Below are 15,063 nucleotides of genomic sequence, written 5' to 3' on the forward strand. Positions count from 1 at the left end.
AGCAGCACAGCTGGCTCATCCTGTATCTTGCCTCAGAGCTGGAGGCAAGCCTGGCCCAGGAGACAGAGCCTGGGGTGGGCCTGGCCTCAGCCTCCCATGGTCCAGACCTGGACCTGCCCTCCCGGTGGAATGGACCACAGTGAGGATGACGGGATCAGCAGCACACACTGCCATCTTCCTACTAGGGACAGACGTTCCTGTGCAAGATCCAGCCTGGCAAAGGGTGGAGGGTACCCCTACAAGCAAGTGCTCCAGGCAGTGCAGCCAAGACTCAGGGGAGCCTGCAGGCTGCAGGAGCGGGGGGGGGGGGGGGGGGGCGCCAGGAGGTGCCAACCTTATAGTGCCCGTTGTTGGCAGCGTCGTGCAGCGGTGTGTCGTCGTCCAGGCCCTTGGTGTTCACCTCTGCGCCTGCGGCCAGCAGCTGCTTGGCGACGTCGTAGTAGCCACGGTTGCAGGCCTCGTGCAGCGCTGTCCAGCCTAGAAGCAGACACTCAGCACGTGTGTCACTGAGTCCTCAAGAGCCACACTCCTGCACCTGTTTGCAACTGACACCCAGCTTGCCAGCCTTGGCCCACGGGACAGCAGTTGCACCGGCACAGCTCGTTAACTAGCACCAGAGAAACAGGCTAAGAAGGCAGCCACAGAGGGCGTGAGGCCCTGACTTGGACTTGCAGGGAGGCCCTCTGCCCGGGAAGCCGAGCGCACCACCCAGCACTGGTGTGCCAGCAGGGCTCACCCCGCAGGGAGGCTGTGGAGCCAGGCCCTCCACAGGGCAGCTAGGTAGCAGGCAGCACTAGAGTCTCACCATGAGCCCGTGCCAGGTCTGGAGAGGCGCCTCTGCTCTATTTCACTTAAAAGTGCCTCCCAGTGTCCCTAATAGGGCAAGAGGGGCAGGCCGAGACCCAAGGGCCCAGTCATAGTATAGAGGCGCCCTCTGCTGACGTGTGCACGCTGCATCTAAAAACAGTGGGCAAGACCCCCCAGGAGCCTGGAGCTGTGCCTGGCAGACACAGCAGCAGGGAGATACTTAAAAAACAAACAAACAAACAAAAAAAAACAAACAAACAAAAAAACAGTTCTCTTAGAAATAAAAACAAAGATTGTATTTTGAAGTCATTTCCCAGAGAATCCTCCCTCTCAGGACCAGCCTTGTCCACATACACACAAGGGCCTGGCAGCCTCTGCTTCTGCCTATGGGCAGGGCACGTGCACCTACCTGCGAAGTCCTTGACATTGACATCAGCGCCCTCGCTGATGAGCTCCTTGATGCGCCGGGCATCCCCCCTGATGGCAGCACGGTGCAGGCGGGTCTCGCCCCGCTCGTTCCTCTTGTTGACTTTGTCTTTGGTTTTTGAGGCAGAGCTGGGCGTTCCCTTCTGACACACTGCAGACTGGGAGGGGTGCTTTGGTGTGGTGTCTACTGCAGGCCAAGGGGACAGGTGGGGCGTTACTGGAGGAGGCGCCGAGCGGTGGAGGCCTGGAGAACCTGGCCGCTTCCACAAGGTGAAGGGGTTCTGCACGGGGCCCCATACCAAGCAGACCCTGTGCCTCCCAGGCCCAAGGCCCCAGGGCTCACCTGGGCTGTTGGCAGACTCCTCCGCTGTCATCTGCATGAGGAGAGCCACCTGCTGGCGCTCAGAGAGTGGGTAGCCAGCTCGGATCCCAGACAGCCCCATGCCGAACAGCAGCCCGGACTTGCGGGCGACAGGCTCCTTCTTGATCCTCTTCCGCTCAGGACCCTGTTTCTCTGTGCAATGGGTGGGGGAGAGAGGAGAGGAGAGGAGACTTCATGCCAAGTCCTCAGAGCCAGGGCCTCGCCTGGCATTCCAGAGCCCCTGCGTCCCGCCCAACAACTCACAGAGCAGTAGGGAGGCCTGCGAGGGACAAGGCACAGTGGCTGGCAGCGCCGGCACCGCCCCACCTGAGAGCAGCAGCTGTGAGAGACACAGTTGACACCCTGTTGCCAGCCCACCAGGTCTGCTGAACCTTGGCCTCCACCAACGTCTGCTCACCGCAGCCGCCTCTGACCCGCGGGCGGGAGCAGCGGATGGTCGGCACTGCTGACCTGGCAGCACATGTGTCTGCAGTTTAACGCCTCTTTCCCAGCCCTCCTCCAAACAAACAATGCAGATGTAAAATGGCAGACACAGTTTAAAATACATAAATAAATCAAGGCCAACTTGTCAGTACTGTACCTTTCTTCTTGCTTCTAGGAACCTCCATTTCATGCCGTGGTGCTTCGAGGAGCGTACCAGCCTTGCAGTACCACAACATGGACTGAGCTGGAGGCATCTGAAGGTATCAACACAGAGCACTAACGAGATACGGCGAAACAGCTTTCTCCTTCCACCTCTGCCTCCTCCTGACAAGCAAGTTCTGGGCACCTCTGACCCATGACGCAACACCCTGCAGCCTCCAGCATGGAGACTGTGCTGCTGCTCTTAAGAGGTGGGGTGGGGAGCAGACACCCCAGACTCCATGATTGCGGTGAATACCCCACACTCTCCTTGCCCAGCACCTGCTGTAATGGAGGCCAGGAGCAAGACCCTGGCTGCTCAACACCCTGCTGTTCTGAAGCCCAGTGCGGGGCCAAGACGATTCAGGGATCTCTGTGGCCATGGGTGGTGGTGGTGGGGGCAGCCGCAGTAGCAGGGAGGACCGCTGTGGGAAATGCAGGTCTGAGCTTGCCCTCTTTCTCTCCATCCCTCACTTCCACGAAGCCCCTCTGGGGACTAAACTGCTTCCTTGGTGACCAGAATCTGCCCCTAGGGAGTGGGTGGCAGTGAGGAGGTGGCCCGAGTGGACTGCACGTCTGGGGTCCCGCAAATGCTGGTCTCCAGAGGGCTGCCTGCTCAGCTCTGCTCCGCCCCACTGTTCTGCCACCCAGGTGTCCTGTAGAGAGGTTAGGCTGCCTCTTTAAAAACCCAATCTGTGACTCACTGGGAATGCAGGCTGCGTGTTTCAGCATGTGCCCGAGGGTGCTAACTGCTCAGCAAAGCTGCCTGAACCCCAGATGCCCAGCAGTTCTAGAGCCAGCTGTGCCACACAGGTTGGAGAAAGGAAGGTCCTCCCAAGGGGGCCTGGACCAGGCCTGCAGAATATACAGCTCCTCCGCAGGCTGGGGCAGGGCCACAGCTACTCAGTGCCCTCAACCAGGGAGGGAAGGCCATCTTCTCAACCCAGCACGCAGCCTCAGGAGGGATGCATGTGGAGTGGCTAGGGCAGGGACACCTGCCACACCAGCTGGAATAGCCAAGTCAACTTCAGTCACCGACGAGGTGACAGGGGCGCAGCCAGATCACCTTCCCATATGTCTAGGTCCCCGTAGAAGCAACAGGGCCACAGTGACTGAGTCAGGGCATCAGGTTTCCATTTGATCTCTCTGTGCACATGCCTTGTACCTTCTGTGTCTCTGCACTGACCTGCCACTGAGCTGGCCACACACACGTCTTTACATGTCCTGTGGCTATGTCCTGACAATGACAGAACCAGCCCAGGCAATACTGGGTGCATCTCCTGGTGCTCCAGGACCTGCCATCCCTATGAGGTGGGGGCTGAGTGCCCACCAGTTCTCCTGTCTCCAGGAGGAGGGGTCCACACGTCGTGGAGCCATAGGTCTGTCCAGAACCTCTGTGCAGCCAAGACCTGTCCCTATACCAGGTACCTAGTACAGGGGGACAACACCTATGGGGGCCATGAACCCCCACACCCCGCCCCATAAGGACATGACGATAGCCTCAGTATAGCACGATACAGCAAGATCCTGCTTGCAGGCGATGTCTGACGATCACATTCAGTGACTCCACAGGTCACAGGCCAGGGGACCACCCTCCATGTGGTGAATGGACGACGGGGTGCTGCCCAGGCTGGCCTTTCACTCCTGGGATTGAGTGACTCTGCCACCTTAGCCGTGCAGCAAATGGTCCTTTTAAGATGGCCAAGGAGTCCAGGGAAGTGCACCAGTGGCTGGCCTGAGGCTGGCTAGGGCTGCCCGGTTCCAGGCCTACCTGCACTCCTTCTGAGGGACAGAGAAGGACAGCACACAACACTCGCTCCAGACCTGCAGACGGTGGGCCACGCAGGTGGGCAGGAAGTGACAGGGCCACAGTGACTGAGTCAGGCCTGGGCTCCAGGGACAAGGAGAGCAGCTGTCCCCCTCTGCGGCCCACTGACGAGCAGCACCGTCCGTCCCTTGGCTTCTCCTGAGCCCCAGTGAGGGCAGACAGAATTTACACCTGTGCTTAGCCACAAGAGCTTCCAGCTGCCCCTGTGGTGCTGGGGGAGCACGACACCCTTCTTGGGGGCCCTGTCCCACCCCTCAGGAACAAGGCTCTCCCTGACAGGAACACCCCACACAGCTCTGCCCAACCTTCAACGAGGTTTGTCCTAACAGGAAAAACCCCAGTCTGATAACCTGAGAGCCACTGTCTCCACAAAAGGCAGCTTTCTCCAAGTAGCCGTGGCAATCAGCACCCACAAGGATCCACTTTCTGTCCCTGGGTTCAGTGCCTGGCTGAGATGATGCCCACCGCAGAAGACCCAGAGTGGCCACAGCCCCCTCACCCTCCTCCCACGGGATGCCTCACAGCCTGGCCCCAGCTGGGTCGTGACCAAGGGTGAGGAAGTGGGGCGGGGAACAGGAGGAGCCACTCCTAGATGCTGATGGGGACACCCACAAATTCCATTATCCAAATGGAAGCGAGTGAACGTTATGTGAACTTTAAATGGTCTTTTCCAAGTCACAAAGTAGAACACTGGCAGGTCCGGGAAGACGGGCAGCCTACAGTGCAGCAGAGGGGGCACTTGTGGTCACTGTGTGTCTCTGGCTGTCCACGGGCCCTCACGTCCCCTCAAGCTGTGCTCGACAGGCTGGGTGCACTTGGTGTAGAGCCCAGCACAGAGGCCAGGGAGATAGCAGGGGACAAGCCAGGCCCTCCAGCCTATGCAACTGGTCCCCATTCTCATGCATTCCCCGTTTCCCCCCCAGAGATGCTAGGGTGGCACTTCTCCAGGGATGGCCCCGGCTGGACGGCCCACCCACCTTCTCCAAGATACAAGGGATGTGGCAGCACCTTGTGCTTCTGCAGTCTTTCTCTGCCTCTGATGTAAGTCGGGACACCATCCTCAGCCTGCGCCCGTGTGCCTGGGACCCCTGGCTCCTCCCACTGCCCAGCACTGCTGGGTGGGGCCTCCCTCCGAGTGGGTGGCAGGGGTGGTCTGTTCTGAGGGGGCCTATTTTCAGGAGTCCACTTCCTGCCATTGTGTCCAATGGGATAAGACCTTCCTGAGGCCCAGCGTGCTCTGATAACAAGGAGAGCTGGGGTGGCCAGGCTGCGATCGGGGGCCAGAGCTGCGCAGCATCTCCTCCTGGCTATTCTCGCTCAGGCTTGCCTCTGATGGCTTTCTTCCTGTTTACGTTCGCTACCCACTGCAGACGCAGATTCCTTTCCCAGGAACTCTGGAAAGCTCTCAGCCGCCAGCCTTTAGATTCTGCTTCCTCTCGCTTTGGCCTAACCTGAGCCCATTCTCCCCTGCTTCTCTTCTCCCACTCCGTCCACACCTCCTATCCTGTCTTTATCCTACACCTCAGTCTATGACATTTCTTTACTTACAACTTCAAATTAGCTCATTCTTTATTATGTTGTACCTAATTAGCTACACAGTCTGAACACTGGTTTTCAATTTTAGTGTTTATAACTTTCATTTCCATTTGATACTTAAAACATTCCATATGATACTTAAAAACATAAATCTGCATAATGTTTTATAGTCTTTTATTTCTTGCTTCTGTTTTTAATTCTTCTCTTATAATCCACCGGTGTACTTTTCATGCTCGGTAGTTCCAGGGTGTGATGTCCCTCGGGCTGCGGAGCCTCTTGGGACAGCAGGAGGCCTTGCAGTCTGTCATTCTGCCTGGGCACTAGCACTTGTCCTAGCTCCAGTCAAAGGCCTCAGGTGGCACATGGCACTTCCAGGGGCATAAGGAAGCACAAACCAAAATGCCAGCCCTACAAGAGGAAAGGGCATGACTCTCCTTCCTTTTCAGAACCTGCCAAAAGGACGAGGCCCCTCTTAATAGCCCAGTGTGTCACAGTGATGGGGCCTGCTGCTCAGCCCCTGAAGGACAGCCTCAGGGTATGGGCCTGGATGCTAATAGGTGCATGCACCTTAGCTCACAGAGAGCACCTGCAGCACTGAGCTCCAGGTTTTTCCAGAGAAAGCGAGCTGTGGGACACACAGTATACTTTACTGCCAAGGTGGGAACATTAGAGGGACTAATGCACCACTGCAGAATACTCTTTAATTCTGCTCTCCAGAGGAGCACTGCTATGGTGACGTTTTGAAAAACAGGAGATTCCTGTGCACATCAGCTAAGCATGCTCTGGTCAGTGCAGTTTCCTGTCATAGACAGCTCCCTTCCTTTTTCCTGGGCCTCAAAAGCATTACCTGCCGTACCAAGCACCGGCCCTAGTCCACATCTGGGGTCATGAAGCACAGCACTCCTATCATAAAGCCCCAGAGGTGTACAACCTATGCGCCAGATCACTGGTTACAAAAGAGACCATAACCTGTCCCCAAGCCTGGGCTGAAACTCCAGAAGAGACCAATAGAGACGCACAGGGTGTGCCCTCGGCAGCCAGCCTACAGCTGGCACCCACACTAGATCCCATTTCCTGGCCCATCTTTTCTTCCTTCTGTCACTGCCAATGATTGTTTAAAGAAAAAAGACCCTGAATCCATGTGCTGTACCCTGCACCGTGTGCTGAGACCCCCATCGCCATATGCTGTGACCCAGCCTCCAGCCTCAACCTGGCTCCTCCCTCCTCCCTTTTGCCTTCACCTGTAGCATGGTGGCTCCTGGCTGCCTGACCCTGCATCTCTAGACTCACATGAGGCACAGGACTACAGGTTGCAGCAGCAGATGGGCCAGAATTGAAAAGTGACACTGGCATCAAGAGGACAACTTCCTGACCACTATCACACTCAGCACAACAAGCCAAGAAGCCATGTTGATGTGAGCAGACCCAAGGTGGACATGCAGCAAGACCTGCACTGTGCCCACCCATCCCACCTACATGCCCTGCACCTCTGCAGCTGCTCCCCCCATGGCTAACAGGGCAACTCAAGGTGGGCAGGTTGCCCAGAGCCCGCAGTGGGGCACCAGGATGAGGCAGCCTGGCCCAGTGCCTGCCTAGCCCCATGTGGTTCCCCTCCAGAAGCTGTAAAACTCCCAGCAGAGCACTAGGCTGGGTGTCTGCTGGCCCCTGACTCACTGTGTCATGCTATAGGCCCAACTACCGGCCCCAGGGTTCCTTTGGTGTTCATGCTCCCCTTGGTTTAAGAAGAAACGGAACTGCCCAGGTCTAGATGGGAAGAATGGCCAAGAAACAGCAGGACAGAAGCTGATTGTGGCATCTCAATCATGGAAAACACTGCACCTGGACATGCCTCATCCCAAGTGCCCACAGGTGGTTCTTGGGCCAATTCCAGAATCCTCCCTGTGCAACCAAGACCTGGCCACTCACCCTCACCCACCAAGGTCTCAAAGACAGCGGGAGACTCCTCCTCCCTGTAATGCCTTGGGGGAGCTGGAGGGGTCCTGGGGTATGACCTGGTAGGGTGCTGCTGGGAGCCTGTTAGTACCATGCTAAGGGGACTGGGGCCCGAGGCTGCTGTCCACAGCCACATGGTGAGGTGGAGAAGCCCACCCCGGCTGTGCTCCCAGCCTGCGAGCCGGAGGCCTGCACACCCTGCTCTCCACCTAGGGAGCAAGCCACGGATCAGTGTCCTGGCTGGCACAGCCTTGCCACCCCTCCTATGGTGCAAGAACAGTCCTTTCCCAGCAAAAGCTAAAGGGGCCGCGACCCCCGGAAACCCGTCTACCACTGACCATACATGGCAACACGCTGTAGATATCCAGGGGCTGGTGCCCTGCTCAACCAGGAAAGCCAAGCAAGCCATGTTCCCTCTTCCACAGAGCCGCCAGCTGCAGACTTCTCTGACACGGTGGCTTCTCTTCTCAGGTGTGTCCCTCTTGGTGTCCCAGGCAGGAAGAAGGGAGACTAAGGGTCACAGCTGATGGAGTGGCGGGCTTGTGTGGAACTCCCCCATCAGGGAATACCTAACAATGTTCACAGACTTTTAAGACATGGGGAACATGGGTACACAGACAGTATCATCTGAAGCAAATGCAGGACATTAATTCCATCATGAGTTCTTGTGGTGACAAAGCTTTTCCCACTAAAACTGGACCAAGGCAGTGAGGGATAGAGGGCCTGAACAAGTCAGAAGGAAGCAGGTGAGTCTCCTTGGGCTGACCTGGTCTGAGGAAGGACTGTCTGCTGACCCTAACCCTTCTTCTGAGCCTATGGCAAGCACCATCTCTGGGCAGCTTCCTTTTGCTACGCAGACAGCCAGACCTGCTTCCACGGCTGTGCCTCCCACTGTGCCCAGAGGCCTTAGCAGAGGTGATGGTGCTGTGCTGCACAACCTCAGGGGCTGGTCCTGCTCGTTTTGCTCACAACAGGCCCAACTGTACTGCTCCTGGCAAGCCATCCAGCCTGACTCAGCACCAGGGGGCTGTACCTCCAGTGGGCTAGGCCATGCACACTGGGGTCAGGGAACAGGAGACACTCCTGCAGCAGCTTCTTGCCTCTCAGGGCACAGCCAGAGAAGCTATCTGTGGGAGGCTGATTCCCTCCTCAGCCAGGCCACCTTCCCATGGCAAAGCTCCAGGCCTTCTCAGCAGAGGGCGCTGGAGGGACGCTGCAAGAGGAGGGCTAGTGGGGCTGGGATGCAGGGCTTTGCACCTGCCTGTCCTGGCTTCCTCCAGCCAGGGGGCTAAGCCATATCCCTTCAGGGAGGGCAGACTCCTCCTCAGCTGAGAAGACCAGGGGGTGTTTTTCTCAATCACTCTTTCACCAGGATAAAAATCCTGCAGATGCCAGTGCTTTCCCAGGCTCCAGAACCGTGAGCCAAAACAAACCTTTCTTTATTTCAAAAAAAAAAAAAAAAAAAAAAAAAAAAAAAAATCACTGCATGAATCCCCCTGCTCTGTGTAAATTTTCCTTCCTGAGGGAGGCGGCTGGATGCCACCCCAGAGCCAGATGCGCTTCTCACTCCCGCTTCCTCAGCAAGCACTGTTCCTCTGGGTACAGTGAGCCAGGGCCCAGCTCAGCGCCCAGCTCAGCAGAGAAGGAAGGAGACAGGTAACAAGTGAGTGCGGGCAGAAGGTGTGGAGCAAGACCAAGATTCACCAGCTGGGGAGCAGCTCAGGGTGCCAACATGTGCCAAGCATATATTTGGGGTCCTGGGTTCCATCCCCAGCACCAAAAGAATGAATGCAGGATGCCATCTGCACACTCACAGTCGCATTGCCATCTCATGGGAGGTCTAATTCTGTCACAATGAGGAAGCAGAGGTGCAAGGAGGCCATGGCAGAACAGGTCCTGGGAGAACCCAGCCCCAGAGCAGGAGGCACATCGCACCTGCAAATCCTGCCGCACAGCCCCGGCGGGAATCCACTGCAAAACTTCCTGCCCTTTCCCCTGGCCGAAATCTCCCCTGTGCCCAGCTGGGCCTCTGCCTGCTGGAACCAGGATGCAGTGTGAACAACAGAACTGCATGGACACTGGGTACAGGCTAAGGATCTCTGCAGGTTCCACAGAATGAAGGTGCAGCAGGCTGAGCCTCACAGATGCTCACCATCAATGAAGGGGCCCCTGAGAGCTCCTGGAGCCCCTGGGGAATGGCCTCCTTATACCACTATATCAAAATGTGACGAACTGGAACGGGATACATTCTAGACCAGCGGGACAAGGCTGCTCAGCAGGGTATTGGGCACGGGTAACCCCTTCCACAAGCCAGAGGGCTCTTCCAGGCTGCAGAAGCACCAGTACGTGCACGTCAGCTCTTCTCCCAGAGGCCTCCTTCCAACCTCACACAATCTACGTCCAAAGAGCTAATAACCAGCCTGGGGATGTGGCTCAGCAATGCAGTGCTCACCTAGCTTGTGCAAGGCCCTGGGTTCCATCCCCAGCACCACAAAGAAAAAAAAGAGAAGGGATAAAAAGCCAATGACCAACTGTGAACAGCACCCCTGCTACAGCCATGCCATCAGGGCACCAAACCAGGAATAGGATTTCCAGGCCTGGCCTGACCTCCTCCAGGTGCACGCCATGCACACGTCCACCAGCCCCTGACCCGTGCCCCACCCCCGCGTCTCTGAAAACGTCCCGTGCCCAAACATGCCATAAATCATGTCTGCCAATCTTGCCACTTGCCTGCTCTGAGGTGGAGACCAGCCCCTCTGCTGGCCTCCAGCTAGCTAGTCCCCCCCAGCTCTTGTGAGCTCTGTACTAGAGTGTGGGAGAAGGACCTGCGACCACCACAAGAGCCCAAAGGCAGTTCCTTGGACTCTGCTGGTGAAAACTGTGGGTGGACACTCATTTCCAGGCTGCGGCGTCAGCCACCTCTCCTCCAAGCAAGTGAGGATGTTCGTTCAGTCTCATGTTCTCAGTGTGTGCCTCCCTTCCTGGTACCAAAGGATGCCAGAGGGAGCCCAGGGCCCTCAGCCAGTTCACCTCAGGTCTTGGGACCATCTTGGTGTTCTGCTGCCCCTCAGTCCTACCTTTTGGGGCTACAGAGAACTCAGAAGACCAGCAGGTGGGGAGGCCATTGGGAGAGACTCTCCACGAGCAGCTCAAGATGGCCAGCCTGGGCGCACACACTGCACGCTCCTGCTCGACACCCTCAGACCCACCTATGCTTAGGAAGACCACAAGGCACTTTCAGAGTTCCCTCTGGCTTTCACTACAAGCAATGGAGCTTAATCTATGTGGGGAAACCACATCCCTGCTGTGTGTGGCCCTCCAGGAGTCCACCCGGAGCAGGGCAGCTGCAGCCCCACAGAAGAGCCTGGGGCAAGGCTTTCCTACAGCTCCACATCAGCCCGATGCGGGGAAGAAGAGGCAGTGCCTGGACAGGCCGGTGCGACATGGAGCCAGGAGGGGCGGGGCTGGGGGGAGGGGCCCAGTGTGGTACCTGTGTCCGAGTCCTTCTGTTCTCCATTGGCCCCCACAGTGAAGGGCAGCTTCCGCTTGGTGGCTCGCTCTCTCACCTCCTTTCCTCCATCACTGCGGTCCAGCTTTGGGGTCTTGGTCAGAGAAACTTTATCTTTATCCTAGTGGGGGAAAAAGAGGTTGCTTTCAGAGATCACTTCCAGATTAAATCCTCAAAATACTCAAACTGGCTATAATCTCACTTCATATGCTACGAAACATGAACCTCTTTTGGGGGGCAATCAACTACTCCTCCTGCCCCAGGCCACAGTGCAGAGCCACACGGGTACTGGTATGTAGAGGACCCACAGCTGAAGCCTGACCGTGGCTGGGTACGGAAGGTGATCAACACCCATTGAGTGTCCAGCTCCCTGTGACTGGATGCCATGCCTTCCTTCCCTGTGCCCACTGGATGCTGCAAGGCTGCAGTTTTGCCCTTCTGCTCTCACCTTGGACCCTCAGCCTGGATGTAAGGAGCCCAGGCTGACCACCTGACTGCGGCCCTCACAGAGGGGCGGGCAGGAGTGTCACTCACAAGGTAAGGACCCAGCAGCTCCAATTCCACCTCCTCTACCAGTTGGTCGACCTTGGGTAAGGCTCAGCGCACCACTACAGAGTGGGCACAGTGTCCACTCCAGAGGAGGAAGCCGGGCACACCTCACACATACACTCAGGCTACAGTCTCCCATAATGTGCCACATGAGCCAACTGTCTACCTGAGGCTCTGAGGTCACAGAATGCACGTTCACCTGGTAGAAAGTGGAGCTTTGGAGCAAGGTCAGGAAGGAGCAGCTGGGTCCTGAGGGTGAGGGCGGAGGCCACTCACAGTGACAAATGTGCCCCCTATAAGAGCTGGCAATCATGCTGAGAGGGGAAGCTGGTCCCCTGCGGCAAAGGTGGCTCTGAGGTGGCTGCGGTCAGTGCCAGGAGGGACCCCTTGCTCCAGGCTGGGCTGGGTGGGTGCACAGTAAAGGCATACCAGTTCTGATCAGCTGCAGCCAGCTGAAACCTGGGCCTCTTCAGCCCACATGGAGTCACAGGCTGTGGCCTCCCTCAGGGCCAGCTGCGCTGCGGCTGGGTGGGAGGCTGAACGAAGGCACTGGCACACTGCCGTTTCAGAGGAGCAGCCACAGTCACTGGAGTTCTTTGGGCGTGTCCCCAGGCCAGTTGCTGGCCAACAGCACAGCTGCAGGGCTGCCCTCAAAGCACTGGGGTTCTGAGAAGCTCCTGGCTGGCTGAGGTGGGGCGCTGCCTGGGGCCGTGCCAGCAGTAGGTCTCCCTGGCCCTGCCTCCTGCTGACTGCTCCACCTCTGCCTTTCCCAGCCCGGCAGTTAAGGAGTGCTGTTCCTCCAATTTAGCTGTTTGCCCCTAGTGCTTCAGACACAGCCAGGGCAACAAGACCAGCACCCAGCACCAGGCACCATACCTCCCCGCCCTTCTGCATGGGCACAGGCATCTCCCAGCAGGAGGCACCCGTGAACTGTGCCACCCAACACCAGGGAAGAGAGGAACAAAAACTCCAAGTCTCTGATTAAATACTTTCATACCAAGAAATTGCCTGGTCTTTAGGTGGACCTTACCAAGAACTCAGAGAAGAAATAATACCACTCCTTGCACAAACTTTTTTTTTTTTTAAACTAATGGATTCTTTTTTTTTCTTTTTTAGAGAGAGAGAGAATTTTTAATATTTATTTTTTAGTTTTCGGCAGACACAACATCTTTGTTGGTATGTGGTGCTGAGGATCGAACCCGGGCCGCACGCATGCCAGGCGAGCGCGCTACCGCTTGAGCCACATCCCCAGCCCCTAGCACAAACTCTTTCAGAGAAAAGAGTACACGTTCCCGACTCACTCTTGAGGCTGCCACAGCCCTGGCTCCAGAACGCAACAAGGGTGTTCTGTGCATAGTGTGAGCCATGCTCCTCCTGAACAGAGGGCAAGCGCTCACCAGGCACCAGTGATGGACGGATGGGTAAGAAGGCAGCACACAGCCAGGGTGATGGAGTCAAGAATGCAGATGCAAAAAAGTTGGTGCACCAAACACATTAAGGGGCTCGAGGAAAAGACACAGCCACAGCAGTGAGCAGGAGGCCGCACAGACAGAGCCAGCACTGCAGGACAGCTGAGGGCAGCTGCACAGCAGAGACCCTGGCAGGGACACCCACGCCCATACCTGCTGAGAAATCGAAAGCCAAAGCAAAGCAACCTCTCAGAAGAGCAAAGGGCTGCCCAGGCAGCTGTGGAAGACAGTCCTTCTCAGGAAAGAGAGGAAACAGGCCCAGGACACACAGTGTGGGTGCAACACCACCAGCCAACTACACCTGGGTAGAGCTGGCAAGGGTGTGTGGCAGCTCAGGCTCACGCCTCTCCCTCAGGGAAGGACCATGAGCACTAACCTCAAGAGGACACGTTGCCTCCGGAAAGACCAAAAGGGTACACAAGTGAACTCTGCAAACTGAACTAGAGGGACAGCTGGATACAGGAAGGAGCTGGATGTGCCCTGTACCATGAACACTTGCGTATGGATATTAAGAATATCATGCACTAACAAAACACATTAAAACCTAGGGACAAATCCAGAAACAGATGTTTGAGCCCACTACATAAAAAATCACCAAATAGTAACAAGAGAACATAAAGACATAAGTAAGATGCAAGGCTACATCATGTTCAAGAATTAAAAAACCTCAAAAACTATGATATTTCTCCACACACTGACATTCAAAGCAATCCAAACTCCAGCTTATTAGAAAATGTATATGGAAATAGTTGGACATGGTGGCGCACACCTGTAATCCCAGCAATGCAGGAGGATCACAAATTCAAGGTCAGTCTCAATAACTCAGAGGGACTCTGACTCAAAGTAAAAAATAAACAACAGGGGCTTTGGGATGCAGCTCAGTGGTAGAGTGTTCCTGGGTTTCATCCCCAGCACCAAAAAATGGAAGGAAGGAAGGGAGGGAGGGAGGGAAACAAAAAAAAGGGAAAAGAAAAGTACACAAAAGATCAAAAGTAGCAAATAGGGGCTGGGGCTGTAGCTCAGTCCTCGGCACCATATAAAAATAAATAAATAAAATAAAGGTATTGGGTCCATCTATAACTAAAAATATTATTTTAAGCATAATACCAAGGCAACAAGGCTAACAGCTTACACTGCCAACATCAAGACTGTGAAACGATGGTACTCAAGCACGTGTCCTGGAGTGGGTGTTGCACTCTGGGGGCCTTGGGACAGAGCAGAATTGACAGCCAGGGCTGCCTGGTGGCATGGCAGGTCTCCAGGTGGCCCCTGTGCCACACCACATGACTAGTCCCAGATGGATCCCAGCCAGATAGCTCCTAGGAGGCAGCACAGGGCAAGTGCCACAGGACAGATGCACCCATGCTCCCTTGTGTGGCCATGTGTGCAGAGGGAGGAGACCGCCAACTCCAATGGGTCACAGGGACTGCTCAGAGGGAACCCACTCCACATTCATCAACAGAATAATGACGACACCATCAGAGGTGCCCGCAAAAGGGCTATGCAACAGCCAGGCAGAGCCACAGGCCGGAGAACACTGTCCTCACATCACCACTTCTTATCTGTGGTGACAGGGACAGAAAAGGGGCCACCTTTGGCATAGAGGGGGTTGCTGGTTAGGGACAGCAAGGACAGTCCCAGAGCCCAGAAAACATTGTGCATGTTCCTCAGAATGCAGACTGTCCCTGGTCTTCAAAGTGGGAGAAAAGCTACAATTGTGCATTGTATTTCACCAAAAAGTATCTCACATAAAATGTTATCCCAGCCCCTCCCCCAAGTAGCACCGTGGACAACGCCACGTGGAGACACTCGGCACCTGGGCTGGCTGTGATCCCATGTGCTGGACTCCGTCATGAGGTGCAGACAGAAAGGCTGTCTTGCAGCTGCCCCAAGGCGGGGCTGAATCCCGGTGCTACCCCTGAGCCACACCCCTGCCCTCAGCCTCCCCTGGCACTAGGATGACAGGTGTGCGCCACTCCTGGCA

General features: G+C 56.2%; 1 protein-coding gene across 7 annotated transcripts in view; it reads right to left on the reverse strand.

The window, feature by feature from the left end:
• ANKRD11 (ankyrin repeat domain containing 11) overlaps positions 1 to 15,063 on the reverse strand; it is a 158,896-nt gene that overhangs the window by 14,831 nt on the left and 129,002 nt on the right. For 4 of the 7 annotated variants that reach the window (XM_081273576.1, XM_081273574.1, XM_081273575.1 and 1 more), the window contains 4 exons: positions 11,044 to 11,182; positions 1,577 to 1,747; positions 1,217 to 1,420; positions 335 to 477 (listed from right to left, as the gene is read on the reverse strand). In XM_081273576.1, the coding sequence (XP_081129702.1) occupies positions 335 to 477; positions 1,217 to 1,420; positions 1,577 to 1,747; positions 11,044 to 11,182 (657 nt within the window). Of the gene's footprint in view, positions 1 to 334; positions 478 to 1,216; positions 1,421 to 1,576; positions 1,748 to 1,858; positions 2,135 to 2,195; positions 2,293 to 11,043; positions 11,183 to 15,063 lie in introns of those variants that run through there. The other 3 variants (XM_081273578.1, XM_081273577.1, XM_081273579.1) reach the window with 3 other exon arrangements.

This window comes from Spermophilus citellus, assembly GCF_964194105.1.
Source record: "Spermophilus citellus genome assembly, chromosome: 18".
Taxonomy (NCBI): Eukaryota; Metazoa; Chordata; class Mammalia; order Rodentia; family Sciuridae; genus Spermophilus; species Spermophilus citellus.